Here is a 21540-nt window from a genome sequence, read left to right as displayed (position 1 = left end):
TTATCGATGACATGCATTATTGTGGCCAAAATAGATAACCCATCTATGCATTGCACATTAAATGCTGTTCTTCTAGGTCTCTAGGGTCATTTGTAAAGGGCATTCCTTTATTTCCATTATTTCGACGATGTCATTTTTGAGTTGCACAAATGGTCACTCCTTGCCGTGGGAAATCTAATGTTGTTTCTCCAAGGTCTCTATAATTATTTGCAAAGGAGATGTGAAAACTTCCGGTTTTGATCATGTCACTTCCGGTCTGTTAAAATGATAAATAAGTTTATATGCAGTTTATTATTAATCCACAGTGTGTGTAAATCGTATGTGGCATTATTTTTTGCTTTGCTTTTCTATTTTGTTCACTGCTATCTTAAATTCCCACCTGGTCATATCCGGGCGCATTTGTAGTGCAGTTTCAATCCAATTCAAATCTCTGTGCAAATTAAGCCATCCATTAGTTTAAATACGTTTATTGGTCACACTGTGATGTTTACAAACATTTTGCGGTATTATTGTTTTTAGTTCTACTTGCATATTATACTAGTTTTGGCCTTTTATCGAATGATCTCTTTTATAACTGTATTCACCACTCAAATGAAAATTAACGACGAGCGGAGTCTATCTTGCCAAAAATTACTAGGAGAAAAGTTCGGGATACAGCAATTCGTGTCTGTAGGTCCAGTATACATATTGGTAATAGTAATAACAAGTGAAAAGAGATCGAGTAAAGATGGCGGCAAAAAAGAAGAGAAATGTATTGGATTTAAGCCGGAACCTTCCAGGTATCACACACATTAACTCGGCTTGGTCTTCTGCTCCTAGCCAAAAACAAAAGACAGAAACAATACATTGTTGGCTAGGTTCATTCCGTTCCCGCGCTGAGCTGCAGTAAATATATTCACACGGTCTTGCACGAAGATCCCATGTTAAGTAGGCAAGTTAATTTTGGTTTCTGTTTACAAGAAAACTACACACAACAGCGAAAAAGTAATTACACACTCGTGTTCCCGACATCAAACTATACTGGACAACGTTTTATTCTGGTTGTCTTAAAAGGTTATTAAAATTAGCCTACTGTTACTTAACTTCAAGTCATACCCTAAAGCATACTAAAGTTTCGTGAATTTGTGAGCGACCGTTTTTGCCAAGAGCGTGCCACAGTTTTGCCCAGAATATTTATAATCTAACAATAACAGTAGGACCTCCTAATTATTTTGTTTCACTAGAAAACGAAGACGATTCCATGAAGTCATCAAGTGCCATTTACACAAAGATGTCGTACCTGATCAATAATCGCACATATAGGACAATAACACCATAATAGTGGCACACAAAGTATCGAACGACAAGTGTACAAGAAAAATGTTGTACTCCGCTCAGTGAAAGTTGGCCCAGTATTTCACCATGTGACATATTTAAGATAATACAATCTTCTATAAAAAGGGTGCCTTTTAAAGGACGAGTTAACAACGTTTGCAGATGCTAAATGTATTTATTTATTTACTTATTTTATTGGTGCAATATGCACGACGGACTGCATTGTGTTGAGAGGAAACCGGGCCGAGGGATCCCACGACCATCCGCACGATTGTGGCAGACCGTCTCACGTGCGGCCGGAGAGGAAGCCAGGACAACCTGACAGCTATGGCATTGGTGAGAGGCTTCTGGCTCCTTGCACCTCGCTGGCACGCCAGCAGTATCACTGTTGCAGCTCTATCAGAACCAGAATGATCATATAAACAGCTTTGAAGTCAGTAGATTATTTCCTTAGTTAATGGGCGCATGTATTTTGACACTCTCCAAAATTCAAACTTGTTCTGGTCAAAACTAAAACTTATTTATCTTGCTAGGCAAATATTATCGGTTTAATGCACACTATTACTAAACAATCCAATCTGAAGAATTTGCTGTGTGAGTAAGCTGAGAATAAAACATGAGAGAAATTATCATTATCCTAAACAATTATTAAATATAGTGTTATTAAACTTTAAACACACGATAAGCCTAGCCATGGCTATATTATAGATCTCGCAATTGACCACTGAAGTCACGTGTTGCTGCAGCTTTAAGCCAGGAGATTCTACAGGTTCGTGCCGAATTACGGCTGCTCTCCACATGCTTTGGTATGTTTTCTCTATTTATAAACGTGACTACCGGGCCATAAGTGATGGTTTTCAGCTGTGGCACATACACGCTTGTCAGCTGTGGCACATACACGCTTGTCAGCTGTGTGCACATACACGCTTGTCAGCTGTGGTACATACACGCTTGTCTGCTGTACCGTGTTAAGTGTTTGATGTGGTTAATACATAACAAACAAATCATTTGTTTCCGCTGGAAACCAGCAAGCAGATGCAACTGGAATGTTATCGTGCTTGGAATTACCCTCCTTAACGTGATACTAGATTTAATTATTCTTAACAAACTGATTTAAGTACTAACCCAGTGATTTTCAACTTCAGGTCACTCTTTATCAGACCTATAATACCAAACAAAATTTATCACTAATAGCTAACACTGAAATACTACTAGGTTGGCGGAGCGTTCTCTCCCCAGACATCAATAACAGATTAGCACGTGTATGTATAGAACCTCCGTGCTTAGATTATCTGTGAGTCCTTTGTCCATACCGTACAAAGTTAACAAAGGCTTTATAGATAAATATGAGCGGGTAAGAGTTGTCCATACATGGTAGTGCTGTACTCTTGGAATTATCGCCGTACACATTTATACGCACACACACACACACACACACACACATATATATATATATATATATATATATATATATATATATATATATATTTGGAACACAGTATGGGTATGAGCGATTAGTGTCTTCAATAAGTCATTAACATGATAAATGTTGTTAAGGCCCATGGCCGTTATTTTCAGTGTATGTCTCATTATAAGTGTAAGCGAAAATCGGAAGGCTTCAGTTCAGCTCCGAATTTTGGCACTGTGAATACGGCGAAGCCTGACTCAGAGTTAAAGTAAGTTAATTTTAATGTTTGTATAAAGCGGAAGCTTTAAGGAAAACAAATGGTTTAATTTCTTACGAAGGCAATATTACATGTACGTACATAATTCTCAGAGATCTATCATACCGCATAATTTTAATTTCATTTTCTCTTAATTTGGAACTGTTTTACTTTTACTTAAATGGTCAATTCTGTGTGGAGCACTGGGTCACTGCGGCCCACTGTACCCTATCGCCAATGAGGTTAACGGATCAAATCCAGTTCGGGGTGGATAGGTTCGGGTTTAAGTTCGGAGCTTTTGCATGTACCTGAAAGTGGGCAGTGGTTTCCTCCACCCATAAAAGTGTCCACATATATATATGTGAAATATTATAGAGTACCACGTATACATAAAACAAATGAATACATAAATCAGTCGAACTGGAACAGTATCATGTTAAATAGATAGAGACGGATTTAGGATATCAACAGAAGCTAAGAAATCGTTTAATTGAAAACGTCTTGCTCAACAACAAATCGTGGATCGCCACTGAATGTGAAATCATAGAGGATACACTCATAAAAGAGTAAAAGGGTTTCAATCAGCAACATTGAGCTCATTATGTGAATTATAACGCGTGGAAACGCCATTAACCGCTCGGCCATTTGTGATGTTAAAATGTCGCACATATTAAAAGGTGTTGACATGAAAATGTCGTGTTAACGGGTATTTTCAAGACTAAATTATGTATTTTCAGAACATCATGAGGGTGACGTCAGTCTTTATCATCCTTCTAAGCCTCATAGTGGGTAGCGGTAAGCTGGTTTATTTATCAACAATTTCTGTCAGATTTTCATCATTATCGTAAAATGAAATAGTTGTCAGTTTTTCAGGATTTTTTGGGCAGATTTTTTTTTAACACAAAGACGATTTCGGTGGAACGAGGTAAACTAGAGACTTTAACGTCTGAAATAAACACCTGCCTGTTAATTTCTACGTGCCTGGAAAAAAAGGTTTTAGTTTTGGGGGTATATAATTATTACTTATCCACTTTAGATTTTGTTTTCTAGTTAAAATAAAATAGGAATAAAATAAAATAAGTATTGGGCAATAACACTATTACTATTGATGAAAAATTAGAGTTCACTTATTTTATGTTCTATACATTGTGCAAAGCTGAACTAAACTGAACCCCGACACACAAACGGGCTGTGGAATCCGAAGGAGGATTGGATTCGTTATGCATTCACTTTGTACCATGGGATAAAAGGGGCGATACGTTCGCTTGGATAAATGCTTTGATTGCAATGCCTTTAATCAAATTCCACTGTCCGTGGGAGACGTTTTCTACACACTAGACCACTATATATGGCGTTCGTCTATACGCACAAGTTCAGTTAAAATAAGCTTTGTGTGTCATGACTTTTCGGGCACGTTTACCTTCTGACCTCAGTCAGTAACTCGGTGAAACAACAGAGCCAATGTGGCTAGTCTGCCAAGCAACCGGCATGGCTTCAAAAAATATTCCATTAACGAATAATTGGAGCAATACCCGCTGGTGTATCAAAGGAGAAAACTAGACCGCTCCTTACATGTTAGCAAATTATGGAGTTACCTAAATATACTCAAAAGAGGTCAATTTGATGGGTCGTCTTCCTTTCAGAGTGACATGACTGTGCCACCTAGAACTCTCTTTATGAACACAGAGGGCAATAAGTATATAGGCGACCTGGGATAAAATTAAAAATAAACAACGAAAGATGATGAGATAATTCTTCTAATAATAATGCTTGACTATAAGAATAAACATTTCAGAATGTACTAAATCAAAGGCGAAACATAGATTAACAGATTAGAATCGCACTGTTGACACGCATAACCGGATAGATAACCGGAATTTGCTCACTTCTTAGAATAAAGGGCAGAATGCCTGGGTGCGGGTAAAAGGTTGGAAGTGCTCGGTCCGCCATAAATTAAAGGTACTGAGAAACTGGAACACAAAATCAATGAGTCTAATGACTCTTCCAAGGAAATTTACACTTGCTGCCTCTACAGATGCACAGCTTTTCAGATAAGAAGAGTATTCTGAAGTGAAAGCAGCATCCATGAATAATAAGCAGGGAACGCTTTTCAATTTCAAACAACTTTCGAACTCTTCAATGATATTGCCTTTAATTTCACATCATTCTGTGTGACTGGAAAAAATATATGGATTCAATGTATATATTCTATGGAAAGTTATATTCTTACGTGCATGCAAATACTTGTATTTTAAACACGCTCCATTAGCTGCCCAGCGGCCTTACAAGCCATTCAGCTGCCAGCGCGTTAACTCTCCATGTGTGGCCGCCAATGGGGGCCAGTGTCAGCCGGACGGGGTTTGCACATGCACAAACAATGCCTTTGAAGGATACAACTGTGGACTGGTCGCTGGTAAGTACAGAGATGACGAAATGTCCCAAAGAAATTATTGAAACATTTAAGCAGGATGTGACACAAAGTCTTGAAAACGGTTGTGCGCACATCAGGAAAAAAGATCAATATATACGTTCGCAATTAGCCCTTTTTCAAAGATTAAAGGCAAAGGCTGTCTTCGATCGTTTTTAGATTTCAAATCATGGTTGTGGGGAGTGTGCTTGTGCGCCTTTTCCCCAAGCCAATTAGAAGATTTAACTGAGGAAACACGTTTTGACTATATAATCGCCTGCAACAATTGCTTTAGCTCTTGTCAGTACAAAACTCGAAGCCTTGTTAAAATGCATATTTATTTGTTTGTTAAAGCCGTTGTAAGTAAATTACAGGTGCTGTTGGCTCTTGTTTGGCATCAATCTCTCACATCAGACGCTGAGTGTTTAAGTCCAGCTCATGCTGGCTTCCTCTCCGGCCTTACGTGGGAAGGCCACGCAGCAACCTGCCTATACGCGTGTGTTTCTCCCTGCCTAGTCCCGGTTTCCTCCCACAATAAAGATTGCCGTCGACTTATAACTCAAATAGTATTGAGTGCGGCGTAAAACACCAATCAAATACATAATTAGAATAAATTATCGTTTGTCAAGGCACTCTGTGCACCTGAACTTCTCTGTTGTCAAAGCCTATGTAAGCTAATCCCTCGTACTGGTACTTCTCTGTTGTCAACGTTAATTCTCCGTACTGGTACTTCTCTGTTGTCAACGCTAATTCTCCGTACTGGTACTTGTCTGTTGTCAACGCTAATTCTCCGTACTGGTGCTTCTCTGTTGTCAACGCTAATTCTCCGTACTGGTACTTCTCTGTTGTCAACGCTAATTCTCCGTACTGGTACTTCTCTGTTGTCAACGCTAATTCTCCGTACTGGTACTTCTCTGTTGTTAACGCTAATTCTCCGTACTGGTACTTGTCTGTTGTCAACGCTAATTCTCCGTACTGGTACTTCTCTGTTGTCAACGCTAATTCTCCGTACTGGTACTTCTCTGTTGTCAACGCTAATTCTCCGTACTGGTACTTCTCTGTTGTCAACGCTAATTCCCCGTACTGGTACTTCTCTGTTGTCAACGCTAATTCTCCGTACTGGTACTTCTCTGTTGTCAACGCTAATTCTCCGTACTGGTGCTTCTCTGTTGTCAACGCTAATTCCCCGTACTGGTACTTCTCTGTTGTCAACGCTAATTCCCCGTACTGGTACTTGTCTGTTGTCAAATCCGATGTAAACTCATTCCCCGTCCAGGTTCTTCTCTGTTGTCAACGCTAATTCTCCGTACTGGTACTTCTCTGTTGTCAACGCTAATTCCCCGTACTGGTACTTCTCTGTTGTCAACGCTAATTCCCCGTACTGGTACTTGTCTGTTGTCAAATCCGATGTAAACTCATTCCCCGTCCAGGTTCTTCTCTGTTGTCAACGCTAATTCTCCGTACTGGTACTTCTCTGTTGTCAACGCTAATTCCCCGTACTGGTACTTGTCTGTTGTCAAATCCGATGTAAACTCATTCCCTGTACTGGTACTTGTCTGTTGTCAAATCCGATGTAAACTCATTCCCCGTCCAGGTTCTTCTCTGTTGTCAACGCTAATTCTCCGTACTGGTACTTCTCTGTTGTCAACGCTAACTCCCCGTACTGGTACTTGTCTGTTGTCAAATCCGATGTAAACTCATTCCCTGTACTGGTACTTCTCTGTTGTCAAATCCGATGTAAACTCATTCCCCGTCCAGGTTCTTCTCTGTTGTCAACGCTAATTCTCCGTACTGGTACTTCTCTGTTGTCAACGCTAATTCTCCGTACTGGTACTTCTCTGTTGTCAACGCTAATTCCCTGTACTGGTACTTGTCTGTTGTCAAATCCGATGTAAACTCATTCCACGTACCGGTGGTTCTCTGTTGTCAACGCTAATTCTCCGTACTGGTACTTGTCTGTTGTCAAAGCCTATATAAGCTAATGCCCCGTACTGGTACTCCTCTGATGTCAAAGCCAATGGAAGCCCATTCTGCGCACCGGTACTTCCCTTTTGTCAATCTCATTGTAAGCTAATTCTCTTTATCGAAAACTACTTTCCATTATCAAACCCATTGTACGCAAAGTTCCCGTACTGGCACTCTACTGTTATGAAAGCAAATGAAAGTTTATTCTCCCTACCGGTACCTTTATTTTCTTTGATCCAGCGCAAAGAGTAACGACTGTGTGTGACATCAATTGTGAAAATAACGGTATTTGTTACAACGATGGGGTCAATGGCCACCGATGCTTCTGTCAACCAGCGTTTTATGGAAACAGGTGTCAGTTCAACAGAGGTAAGCATGCGTGCTATTTTCATTGCGCTGGACTTTTTGTGGAAATGACGTGTTAGTCCGAGAACAGGACGAAATACAGTGGTACCACTGTAAAATACATGAATCCATATAGGGATCCACTCTCATTGTAGTCTATTCTCAATGTCAATATAATTAACAAATGTCTGCAAGAAAAGATAATTTCATACTATTAAATGTCTATATTGCTACATTTCCTCCTTCGTTGTTTGGGCCGGTAATATTTAGCTGCCTTAGATGAGCGATCTAAGACGTTCTCCTGATAACACGACACGTAACGTGCCTGTAAACAGGTTTACCTGAAGGTTTGGTGTCTTTATCAAGTTAGAACAAGCCATGTTTTCTCTCAACTTTGTCTCATTTTCCCCAATTTTAATTTCCTTATTTCTATGATTGTCATAACAAATGGCAGAAAGAGTTCATACCTAAAGTTCATAGTTGCCTGTGCAATACTCGCAGTTAAGTATAGTATTTCTTTAAGCTACTGAGCTTATAAAATGTTCAACAAGATTACTAAACAAAATATATTCAAAATTCTCAGGAGTGTTATCTTTATATTACTTAGTTATTACTAATTTATTTCATTGCTGTTTAGTCCGATATTTTGAAATGGAACACCAAAGACGTTTCCACAACAGAGTGACGGCTAGTGTTAAGGGCAGAGGTAACCGGCCTGCCGCTGGTAACATCACTGACAATTTGGCCATTGATTTACAAACTTTCCCACTTACCGAAAACTGCTCCAAGAGAAATGTTTACTGCTGTTGTCACTAACACTCCACGAACAACGAAATGACTTTATTAACATTTCAAATGTTATGTGTGCACGGCAAATAAGTCTTCTTTGCTCCAGTGTCTTATAATTATGAATGAATGAATGAATGGATGATTATGGATTAACGCCACATTGGCAATATTTCAGCCATGTCATGGCGACTTATAATTAAGAAGCAGCAGTATGTGGAATGTATCTTACGAGCCATGGTAATTATTATAGCATGTGAGGACAAATTTAAATACGGTTTCTTTTGGGTAGAATTTCAAGGGCTAAGATGTTTATTATGTATTACTTTCAGTGGCTATCCTCGGTTGTGACGACCAAACGATGACCATATTAGTCAATCCTCACGAGACGGGTTTGTTTAACGGTCGAATTTACGTCAGAGGTTTGTCTAATACCCCCCAGTGTGTTGTGGACGTCCCGGCTGTGAGCCCCAACCAGGGCTTCACAAAGACGCTCAGCCTCGACACGACCGTGGGCACCACTAACCCATGCCGATCCGGCATGGAAATTTTGGTAAACACTTGTGCATTGCAGCTTGATATACCCGTTGTTTGTCCCCCTGTTCTTCCAGAAACGTTGTTAGGATAATTTGGAAGTTGGTTTTATAACAACGTTCAGGCACCGGGCTATATTTTCCACATCATCGGTACGTCTTAAGGACATTCATGAAATAACGCCACAATCATTTATTACTTCCCAGTGTTATGTTGCCACGATGTCTCTGTAATAATGATTGATTGGTTCATTAATTTATTTATTTCATTACTGTTTAACAGTAATACTCCGTACCCATACTCCGGCTGTAAAAATGCCCATATGGCTTGAAACCATACACATTCAATCCTGCTCAGCGCGTGGTACATCGCTACGATATGTCTGTAAACATTTCCATGTGGCATGAGCAGTTACCATTTCATCGCGCCTCTGCAGTACGTGGCTACGATATGTCTGTAAACATTCCCATGTGGCATGAGCAGTTACCATTTCATCGCGCCTCTGCAGTACGTGGCTACGATATGTCTGTAAACATTCCCATGTGGCATGAGCAGTTACCATTTCATCACGCCTCTGCAGTACGTGGCTACGATATGTCTGTAAACATTCCCATGTGGCACAAGCAGTTACCATTCATCTCTCTTCATCAATTCCTCCTCTGTGGAACACGCATGTCAGATATAACGCCAATGTTGGATGGCTTCAATCACTTCGATTCTTTTGGCTTTTTTCGGACTATAAGCTTAGTTTTTCAAGCATAGCCAATTAATGCACAACGTGAGTCACTGAAAGATGAGTAGGCCCCTGTCTACACGATGTGTACGATGGACGCACTTATCTTTGTTTTAGCTTAGAGCGGCGTTAACTAAGCGAAAAAGAATTAACATGTGCATGTGGTTTGCGAAAAGATGCAAAAGATAACTTTTCTGTGTGGCTGCGGAAGATCATACCACTTATAAGCTCACTCCATCCTACTTTCAAATGTCGTTTTTGTCACTGTTCATAATTTTTATATGTGACGTCATAGATCCCTGTATACTGCTAACCATGTTTTAATGGCTATATTTCCACATCAAAAATACAGTCCAAGGGACAGCACTACGAATATATTCATCTTTAATCAAGACATGCAGCACTAAAAGCTAGTTTGTGAACTGGAAAAAATCTGTAATGTAACAGTGCCTCAACTTGTTCATTATCATTTATACGGATTTTACTGAGTTATACAATGTAACGTGCAGCATGAAATGGACGCTGCGTATATGTACTTTCCTGCCAGAAACTGAATGAAATATTTAAATGAATTACATGTGCTGTGTTAACAGGACAGTGGTAACATCAAGCGCTACACTGTAATTGTGCAGTACGACCCAGCGTTTATAGCTTGGCCTGATGAGATCCATACCTTCCAGTGCTCTCAGTCCGGTTCTGGCCAATTCATTGGTATAGTCCTGAATGGTCTGACATTTAACACCAAGTAAGTGGACAGTTACACAATCCACCAAGGTCCTGTTTGTTGCTTGCATAAGGTCTATATAACGCAATTGTTTTCTAACCTATGATTTATTTACCTATATACATCATGGTAAGGAGTACATGAATGTCGCCGTTCCACCGTTTCCAGTAATTGTACACGATTTGGGTATCATGCAGCGAACGTATATTGGCTCTTTTCACTTAGTTTTTCACCAAAAGCATGTACTTTTAAATATATTGTTTTGTAGTTTCAGGACTGTGATACTCATTGTGAGCAAGATATAGTATTAGTTTTATTTTGCCTTGACGCACTTTTTAGACTAAAGTTTTGTGAGAGATTTCCCTGTGCATATTCCATAGCTTTATTCTTTTCGCAGCACGGACGATCGGTTAACGGGATTGAATGTCCAGGCCAATCATATCCCGGCTAACATAGCAATCACTCGCCAGCCGGATCGTTCAGTACTGAATACCGGTATCCTCATGGTAGGAGATGACCTCTTCCTTGAGTTCTCCCTCATAGGAACCACGAGTAAGTAGAGAATCGTAAGAACAAGACATTTATGCTTGCTTCGAACAGACGAAGCCGCCGGGAGAGGACATCGGACCCCTAATCATTCTCACATCAACTCAAACAGAATAAACTTTGTTCCGTTTTTTTTTTAATGTGAATAAACTAGTTTTTTCATTTTTAACTTTCTGCAAACCTGCATTGTGTATTATGGAGGAACATTGCACATTTATCGTGCCTATAAATTGTGTGTCAGGATTTGGTTGTCAGTGAAGTTAATAGACCAAATGTGTATCTAAATGAATCTTGACAAGCAACCACGTCCACCCACACCCAACAGCCACCCCTGTATGTCATATTTGTGCAAATTAGTTCCCTAGACCTTTATAATGAAATGCTTTTCCATTAAATGACATAAAATCTCAATGTTGAAACAAGAGTTAAATGTAAATATTCTCGAAATATTTATAAAATTTACGTCTTCTGGTGTCTTTATAGTGTTTTCCCTTGATGTTACAGCCTACACCACGCTGCGGGTAGACGAATTGACGGCATTTGACTCCAACATCAACCCTCAAATGGAAAAGGCCTTAATCAGAAATAGGTATCTATAGGTTGACAACGAAGCCCCACAAGCAAATAGAGCGGGGGATCTACTTCTCTGTATGAGGCCACTTTTGTACCCGAATCTCGTGTAGGATATAGTGGTTGAAAGGCAGGCGTTTCTAACCACTAAGGCAAGGGCTTCTCCCAACCTCAGGGTTGTAAAGCAGTCATCTTGGGTAAACGTGACATGAAGGAGGCTTGGAATGCGAGTATCACTGTGCGCAGGTTTTATACTGGTAACAGGTGGGCCTTCAAGGCCGAAGTGTTTTATAGCGTGCCAGTGCGTAATAGCCCAGGAGCCTCTTACCAATGCGGTCGCCGAGTTTAAATCATGCTGGCTTCCTCTCTGGTCGTACCTGGGGAAGCCTGTCAGCAAACTGAGGATGGCCGTGGCTTTCCCCCGGGCTCTTTCCGGTTCCCTTCCACCATAATGCTGGTTTCCGTAGTATAAGTAAAATATTCTAGTACGACCTAAAAAAACCCCAATGAAATAAATAAATATATTGGTTAAATTAACCGTGGTATTTAATTGAAATGAATTAGAAAATTTGCTTTATAAATTAGAAAAGCAAAGACGGCTTAATAAACCTACACGTATGCTATGCCTTTTAATCATATTCCTAGAGTAAAAAGTGTCCATTTCGTAACTAGTTCCTCCATCCCCTCGTGACCTCCAGACAAATTATCTCCCGGCATTAAATACAGGACAACCGGGACTGATTCTTCGTCTGTCCATTTCATTTTGTCAACGCAACGATTTCAAGCAAACTTTCATGAACATTGTCACTGACAATAGGTCCCAATAACTTGAATTATTGTGAATTCTTGAAAAACGTGCGATTGTCGTACCGCACGTACGGGGACACGCTGTGTACTGAGGAAACTCTTGTGGATTTTTATTATAACTGTTTTATTACGCACGACCCAGGAGTCGTCCTTTAGAATCTATGTATTGTGACATCTATATGACGGCTTTCCGGTTTCTAAATGCTCTTGAAAGAAACCATGTCCAGAAAGTTAACAATCCCCTTTATTATCACACATTATCACAATATAGACGATCTTATAAATATATGGTGTATTGTTGCTCTCCGACAAAGTTATATTTTAAAGTTTAGTTTTGTCTGTTAACGTGATATATTCGATCATTAGGAATTTTTACAAATATTTTGGTTTACATCCTTCCAAATGTGAGGGGGCATGAGGAAATTGAGAAGTTCTTAGATGTTATATGTCGATGAAATTGAGTTCCGGCATGCAGAGACATTCCAGATGAATAGCGTTGTTAATTCTAATATGGCACTAGTGATAGCTGGTAAGCTTTAAATGCACCCGAAACCCCACAAGTGGTACAACTATTATTAAACTCAGTGGACTTCTTGTTCTATTTCCAGCTGCCCTGTGTCCCTGACAAATGGCATCACAGTATCACCTCTGCAAAAACCCAACCCAGGCCTGGTTCTTGTTCCCTTCAAGATGTTCAAGTTCATGACAACAAACTCCGTGTACTTCTTGGCCTCAACCACAATGTGTACAAGTGCCAGTGCTGCCAACTGTGCCCCGGTGAGTCGAAATGACTGATTGCCGCTGTGGATCAGAATGATCTGCTGGTCAAAATGCACCATCAACCAATCAGAACACTTGGTACATGTTTGACACGCCTATTCTACCCGACAGGTTACCCTGTCAATCGAAGAGGTTTGAATGAAAACACGTTTGGTGTGTAGGTTTCTTACAGGTGTGTCGACAGGTTATTGCCAGGGACAGTTATCATTCAGCTGAAAACACAATTTCAGCCATGATTGATAAATCCGATGTCTGCAGTTTCACTTGTGGTATCTGCAGTACTTTTGACCCAAACTCTCATCAAACATTGGCATCAATTAACTTACAGTGTTTACAGTACAAATGATTTTGTGTCAGTTTGCAGTTACGAACGACTGACGCTGTATGTCCCTATTCGTGTCTGACACCCTTTGTTCTTGTGTTTTTCTTTCCACAGTTGAACTGTAATGGCGTTGCCAATGGATTCGGCAGAAGAAAGCGAGAATCTGGCACGGAGCGCGGAAATCTCACAACTCGCGTGTTTGTGGTAACACAGGGTGATACCGAAGGTAAGTTTGTCATCCAGTGATGCGTGCGAAGCACCTGGGTGGGTAACTAATGTGTAGAACAATGGGAACAGTGTGATGGAACACCATTGATGTTCTACTCGCACGAGGTGGGATTATGCCCTGTAATGTGTCTTGGCTAAGCAAAAGTCGTTCTGTCTGTCTCCAGTCAGTCGATTGGTCAAACTTGTGCGTCAACGGGGACAATTCATTATTTCTATAAATTATATATTAGGCTGTATCTCCACCACTACTGCATCTACAGACATCATACTTAGTACATTAAGTGTCATTAATGTACCAAGTATAATGTCTGTAGGTGCAGCATTAACAGAGATAGGGACAAGACTGCTGTTCAGACTGCTATTCACAGAAGCGTCCAGTGGGGCTGGAATCGAGAGTTATTGGCATCAAGTTATAGCACACATTAAGTGTCATGGATAAACCAAGTATGATGTCTGTAGGTGCAGCATTAACAGAGATAGGGACAAGACTGCTGTTCAGACTGCTATTCACAGAAGCGTCCCCTGGGGCTGGAATCGAGAGTTATTGGCATCACGTTATAGCCCACATTAAGTGTCATGGATAAACCAAGTATGATGTCTGTAGGTGCAGCATTAATAGAGATAGGGACAAAACTGCTGTTCAGACTGCTATTCACAGAAGCGTCCCCCGGGGCTGGAATCGAGAGTTATTGGCATCACGTTATAGCCCACATTAAGTGTCATGGATAAACCAAGTATGATGTCTGTAGGTGCAGCATTAACAGAGATAGGGACAAGACTGCTGTTCAGACTGCTATTCACAGAAGCGTTCCCTGGGGTTAGAATCGAGAGTTATTGGCATCACGTTATAACCCACATTAAGTGCCATGGATAAACCAAGTATGATGTCTGTAGGTGCAGTATTGGTGTAGATATAGCCTAATATATAATTTATAGAAACAATGACTTGATCCCGTTGAACAGCTAAAACCACCTACTGAACTTCACTCGCGTCAAACACGTGACATCTTATCTTTCAGCATGACCTATTCTCTTAACGGCTGGCCTAAGTGCAAGATGACATTGATGTTTGCGGGATATCGCAGCTATAGTATGGGATTGGTTTTTGTTTGGTTTTCATTTTTCATTGTATAACTATACTATGTCAAATGATGCAAACTAACTGATTGTAACATTCCCTAATATCAGACAGCTTTTTTAATCAGGTACCTTATTTATAGGCTTGTGTTATGTACAAACAATTGTCAGAAAGGTGAAATAACCAATTATGTCGGAATATCTGCAATGGTGGAGATACCTGTCCAAATATAGGTTCATTTAAGATGGACCATGTTGTCGGCAAGTAGAGTATGTCTCTTTCATCGCCACGACATTAGAGTTTTGTTTTAGGATTCAAGTGTTTTATGGTATATCATGGTGTCCCTCAATCTTACCATTTTCCGGCTCAAAATTGTGAGGATGCATAAAAAGTCTAGGCGTATAAACCATGTAGTTATACTAATTACAAGGCTATTAGATAATTACAGTAACCATTATGTGTGGCATCCGGTTGACCTACATGCAACGACATTGATTGGGATTATTCAAAGGCGTGTCCTTGATTACGTGTCGCCCTTTATACATCTAAGTTATTTTTCCAGTTGATTTGGGGACCTGTGGCCGGGATCCTGTGAATAGGTTAAACACTGCGTCCTGCTTCCAGAATTCCACCTTCCTCATCGTGGCGTCTCTGTTCGGGCTGTTGCTTATCGTGGCTATCATCATTCTGGCTTTGGTTTGTGCGCGTGCTAAGCAGAGGCACAGTGATGAGGCGCGTGAATTCCACACCTACAGCAACTGCGGCTTAACAAAGATGTAAATCGACCTCGCAGCTATGACACAGACGCAGAGAATTACCTCCCTTGAGCTCCCTTGAAATGGCGCGTTTTTAGCGACTAGACGTGGTTAGGTGGGAGTTGTGAAAACGGCTAAAGGCTAGTAACAAAATCAGTTTAAGCTAGTGGCAGACCTGTCTTCTCGACAGGCGGTAATTTTGTAAGCCGCGTTGGAAAGTCCGTGATAAACATTGTACAAATTTTTTAAACTAAGCCGATGAAGCACAAAAGTCTCTTATTGAAATACATATATAGCGGTTAGCTTCAGCGACCTCCATTAAACATTTATGTTTTACATAAACTTTATTTAACTTCTCTTTCAACGTTTCCCATTAGTTCAGGTCATGTTTCTCTACATTCTTTGGCCTTCAGGATGGCTGCCTTTGTCATGACATATTCTACATCCTTGAGGTCCCACTTGCTTATCCACTTCCCATCTCAAAAGCTATTCTCCCAATATGTCATAGCAGTTATCGTGTTACAAGGGAGGTAATTCAGAGGAGGCCTGTTGATGTGTGTCGTCTTCCGTGGTCAGACAAGCACTTGACGTATGACGTCATATAGATACATAACCACCTTTTCATGTGAATGTAATGTGCACCTCGTATGCTCATCTCACTATAAACAACGCATGTTTTTACAAATGTAACCGCTTTTTTGGATGTGATATTGGATTTCTTAATTTTTTTCAGACGAACTACTTTAATATAGGATAATATGTACATCTTTTCTTTGTCTTTTTATGTTTTTTTTTTGCATTGATAAGGACGGAAGGTCGGTTTTTATTAGTGCCAGTTGGTTTATATATGTCGAAAACGCAACTCAAGGTAGAAACCCCAGAAAGTTTTTTCTGTTGATATTATTGGTAATCCTGTTTTGTAGCGAATAATTATCAGAAACATTGCCACAAGTTCAGATAATTCTGCCGACGCAGTAAACACGATTTAGGTACCGTAACTTGATATCCAGGGGAATTCCATTTAGGGTTAAATATCTTTAGACTCGCAACTGTACAACTACATGTAAATACACTTTAACTGTCATTATGATAAAAATACTCAGTTTTAATAAATCCAACTTTTCTCAAACGCTGTGTATTTTCCTGGCGTGTCATTTTACAATTTTGTGGCTGTTTATGTTTCTTTTACCGTTCGAAGCATTTTTAATGCATATATGTTGTCTACATTATGCCGTTCATACAATCCACATTAGAGTATCGGAATGCTGGTTGCTCTACAAAGTCGTTCCGGGCCAAACCTGGCCTATACAGGAATACAGCGGATTCTGTTGCGCACAAAGCCACCTGGAACATATCGGAACATAGCCACATGCACATGTATGAAGAGCTGAAGGGGACGTACGTCGGGTGGACACTAGTGGTACACAAGACAATATGTTGAAAGAGTATGCATTTGAATCGTAACAAAAAGTACTTGTACTATAAAAGATATCTAGACACTTCGGGCTAAGACTAAGCGATGACAACGATAACAATGATGATAGCTATGGTGACACTAGCTATAGTGACGTGCCTGCTGCAACAACCAACGGGAGAGTTAGTAACTATTTACATGTACACAGAGTGCCAGTTAATCCTGTAAACCTGTAGTCAATTTCTTGAAAACCGTTCACTTACTTGGTGTGCACCTTTGCCGAGGGGCGGAGGTTTAGTACGGAGGCTCCGGTTTCCTTTTCTTTTAAAACGGACCCTCATCGTGTAAAGTGGAATATTCCTGAATATTGCCACATTTATTGATATATATTAAGTCATGAAATGATTAAATGAAAGAAATAAATGAATTAATTACTTTTACGCCATACCCTAGAATGTTTCATTAATATGGATGGCTGCCGATCATGTTTATAAGTAGAAAACCAGAGAAGTCTGGAGTAAAACCACCCCTGTTTACCTGCCTAGAATCTTCTTACTTAAAGCCGCGGCCAAACTTTGACAAACCAGTATTATGTGGCTGGATATGGTCAGTGTCATGTCTGGTGTCTTCGGCATTATACTTCAGCGGCAGCAGGATCTTGGCGGCATGCACTAGCCCTTCCACAAGAACACACAAGAACACCATAAATGGATGTTATTAGCAGCGGCTAACACATGAGCTGACTACGATCTGAGTCACGTAAAACGTGAATGCTTCAAAGCATGATATACATGTGAAACGCCACCCGTTTGTTTTGTAACATAATATGTTGATTTATTGGTTGGTTGATTGATAAACTTTGTTTACAAACTCCGTCAATAACGAATAGCTGACCTCAATTCCAGTCACTCATTCACGCATGCCCGTGCACACACACGCTGACATTCAACAACAATTGATTACAGATATAAATCAGTACAGTCATACATTGAGGATTAAGGACAAAAAGTATTTATTTTGGGATATTTTTAAAGATTTAAATTTGAATCACAGCGATGACAAGTCAGCGTTACCAATGCTCTAACCAGGCTGTGCACACCTGTACTTGATACTGAATATTCGGTATGAGCCAAAACACATGGCTGGATGTTTGCATGTGGTGTCTGGGCTGGATGGGGTGAATCAAGTGCAGCGTAAAAGAATTGGGTGTGGTTTCAATGGGTCAGGACGCCTCAGAGCAGAATAGAATAAGAATAATGCTGTTTTAGAACAACAGTGACAGCTGACTGCACTGACGTACCTACACTGACGTACCATCAACAGTTCTCTTCAGTCCCCACGATGTTCAGGTAGAATCGATATTACATCCTCTGTGTATATATGCTTATCACGATCGCATTTTGCACATCTCGCCATAAGAGAATATACTAAGGTGTAAAACTGAGTCGTACTGAACGACTTCCTGCTAGTCAGGTATCCTCCTTAGGTATTTACTTTTACTCAGACGTGACCCCTATCTATAGTCGTTACCCTACCGCATGATGAACTACAGGTTAGGTACATGAGGAGGTGGCAGGGAGGGAAACGTTTCACTGACGTTCTCCACAAAACAGGCGAAGTGCATTTCAACCAGGGGCTGGAACTCAGTGATGAGAATATCTGCGCAACAGATGCGCCCCGTTCCCCCACTTACCCATTCCCATCAGTCACGTGACTTACTGTACTCACTGTACATAATGCAATTGACGTACTACGCAGTGCACAAGCACTTGCGAATGCGCAGTATATAAGCTGGTTACGAACAAATGACAAATAGACTCTGAGGGAAATTAACAATAGGTGCCCTCACAATCAGCAAATAGACTAAATGCCATTAACTACAGGTGCCCTCGCAATGAGCAAATAGACTCTAAAGCTAATAAACAACAGATGACCTCGCAATGAAGAGACTCAAAAGACACCAAAAAAATCACATGTAAGTGTCTTCATTGGCTCATTCGTCAAATGCGTTGGCTCATTCGTCAAATACAGAAACTGTGGTCTAAAGACACAAACTGGGTTAGGTGGGAGTGGTAGGGGTTGGGTTTGGGGCTGTGGTAGTGGTTAGGTTGGGGGGGGGGGTGAGGTTGGATTTGGGGGAAGTGGTGGTGGTTAGGGGCGGGGGGGTTCTGTGTTGAGAGGCGTAACCACGTCTGATCCAAAAGAAGGAATTAGTTAGTACACATGTAGTGTAATAATGAAGATGTGTTAACGACTGTTCCCTAGAACACAGAAATGACCACCGCTGTATAAGTGAGCGTTGCAATAACAAAATTCAAATAGATTTGATTGGCTGTACTCAAGAATATTTCATTTATACGACGGCGGTCAAATAAATAAATACTAGGCCTGAATAAAAAAGTCATTAATTCAAATGCTTGGTCAGTGTACCATGGTGTACAGTTTTGATATTTTCGCTTGTGTAATTGTTGATAAAGACAATCTACCCTACAACAGAATCTATCAAAACTGGTAATAGCAATCAAGAATTAACGTCTGTACAAATCGGAACACCAGAGACGCATCGTGACTGCGCCGTCAAGATGCATGTTTTTGAAAGGCTTCAATATTTAAGATGATGTTTCATTTCCAGCCTTTCCACAGATAGGCCAGCCTCTTGGGCACACGAGGAGTTGTTTCATTTCCAGCCATTATACAGACAGGTCAGCGTCATGGACACGTGAGGTGTTGTTTCATCTCCAGCCATTCCACAGACAGATCAGCCTCTTGGACACGTGAGGTGTTGTTTTATATCCAGCTTTTCCACAGGCAGGCCAGCCTCTTGGACACATGACATGAGGAGTTGTTTCATTTCCAGCCAGTCCACAGACAGGCCAGCCTCTAGAACAAGTGAGGTATTGTTTCATTTCCATCCATTTCACAGAGAGGCCAGCCTCTTGGACACGTGAGGTGTTGGATCAATTCCAGCCTTTCCACAGACAGGCTAGCCTCTTGGACTCGTGAGGTGTTGGTTCATTTCCAGCCAGTCCAGAGACAGGTCAGCCTCTTGGACACGTGAGGTGTTGTTTCATCTACAGCATTTCCACAGGCAGGTCAGCCTCTTGGACACGTAAGGTGTTGGTTCATTTCCAGCCTTTCCACGGACAGGCCAGTCTCTTGGACACGTGAGGTGTTGTTTCATCTCCAGCCATATCACGCACAGGCCAGCCTCTTGGACACGTGAGGTGTTGTTTCATCTCCAGCCATTCCACAGACAGGTCAGCCTCTTGGACACATGAGGTGTTGTTTCATCTCCAGCCATTTCACAGAGAGGCCAGCCTCTCGGACACGTGAGGTGTTGTTTCATTTCCAGCCATTCCACGGAAAGGTCAGCCTTTCGGACACGTGAGGTGTTGGATCAATTGCAGCCTTTCCACAGGCAGGTCAGCTTCTTGGACACGTGACATGCTGTTTCAGTTCCAGCCTTTCCACAGACAGGTCAGCCTCTCGAACACGTGACATGTTGTTTCATCTCCAGCTTTTCCACAGACAGTTCAGTCTCTTGGACACGTGACATGTTGTTTCATTTCCAGCATTTCCACAGACAGGTCAGCCTCTTGGACACGTGACATGTTGTTTCATCTCCAGCCTTTCCACAGGGTGGTCAGCCTCTTGGACACGTGGGGTGTTGGTTCATGTCCGGCATTTCCACAGACAGGTCAGCCTTTTGGACACGTGACATGTTCTGGACACGTGAGGTGTTGTTTCATCTCCAGCCTTTCCACAGACAGGTCAGCTTCTCGGACACGTGAGGTGTTGGTTCATTTCCAGCATTTCCACAGACAGGTCAGCCTTTTGGACAAGTTAGGTGTTGGTTCATTTCCAGCCTTTCCACAGGGTGGTCAGCCTCTTAGACACATTTCCAGCTTTCATTTCCAGCCTTTCATGCCTTAGTCAGGTTAACTCTCGAGGACGAATACCTGTGAATCCCAAAGCAGGTCTAGGGCGACTCATAAAATTAATTGGGATTTTTGGGTTTAGCTTGACACCAATCAAATATGTAAATAAATATGAGTCATTCAAATCAATATTTCTTCTTATGGACAATAGACATTATACTGTTTAAGAAAGAAAATCATTTTTCTGAGTATGACGTTAATTTAAATAGTTTTATATTGATGATATTTGTCTCGGCTGCTCTACACTTTGATGCACGTAGTAAGGAACAGAGCCTATAATGCACACAAACAGACATGAAATTGGTAGATGTCAGCGACAGATGTGACGGAGGCCAAACAACGGCGCATCCATATCCACTGCGTGCCGGTATTGTCCGCAGCTATTCTCTAGGCCTTTCATGCCTTCATCCAAGCCAACCCTATTTGTGTTCAGCGGCAGATAAATGCATAATCAATACAAGTATCTAGCAGAAGTGTCCTCTAACCAGTTAACTCCGCCGTTACCTTTCCAAATTTACAGTTTACATCGGTGTCGACCGATTGAGGTGTCCGACTTTTAACTTGAAGGACGATTTGGAGCCGTCTTTATTTACTGCTTTACACTTCAGTTTAACAGTTTTGTTTTGTGCC

At 41.0% G+C, this 21540-nt stretch overlaps 1 protein-coding gene across 1 annotated transcript; it reads left to right on the top strand.

Annotated features, from left to right (window-relative positions):
• Positions 1-727: 727 nt before the first annotated feature.
• Positions 728-15583, top strand: LOC135469804 (EGF-like domain-containing protein 2). The gene is made up of 10 exons (XM_064748409.1): positions 728-779; positions 5248-5391; positions 7591-7719; positions 8814-9034; positions 10342-10493; positions 10870-11024; positions 11523-11607; positions 13004-13172; positions 13612-13723; positions 15366-15583. Exons 1-10 carry the CDS (start codon positions 728-730, stop codon positions 15581-15583), a joined length of 1437 nt encoding a protein of 478 aa, XP_064604479.1.
• Positions 15584-21540: the final 5957 nt, after the last annotated feature.

The sequence above is a fragment of the Liolophura sinensis genome, chromosome 7 (genome assembly GCF_032854445.1).
Source record: "Liolophura sinensis isolate JHLJ2023 chromosome 7, CUHK_Ljap_v2, whole genome shotgun sequence".
In the NCBI taxonomy this organism is placed as follows: Eukaryota; Metazoa; Mollusca; class Polyplacophora; order Chitonida; family Chitonidae; genus Liolophura; species Liolophura sinensis.
Note: the sequence above shows the minus strand (reverse complement) of the source record. Positions and strands in the feature narration are given on the sequence as shown.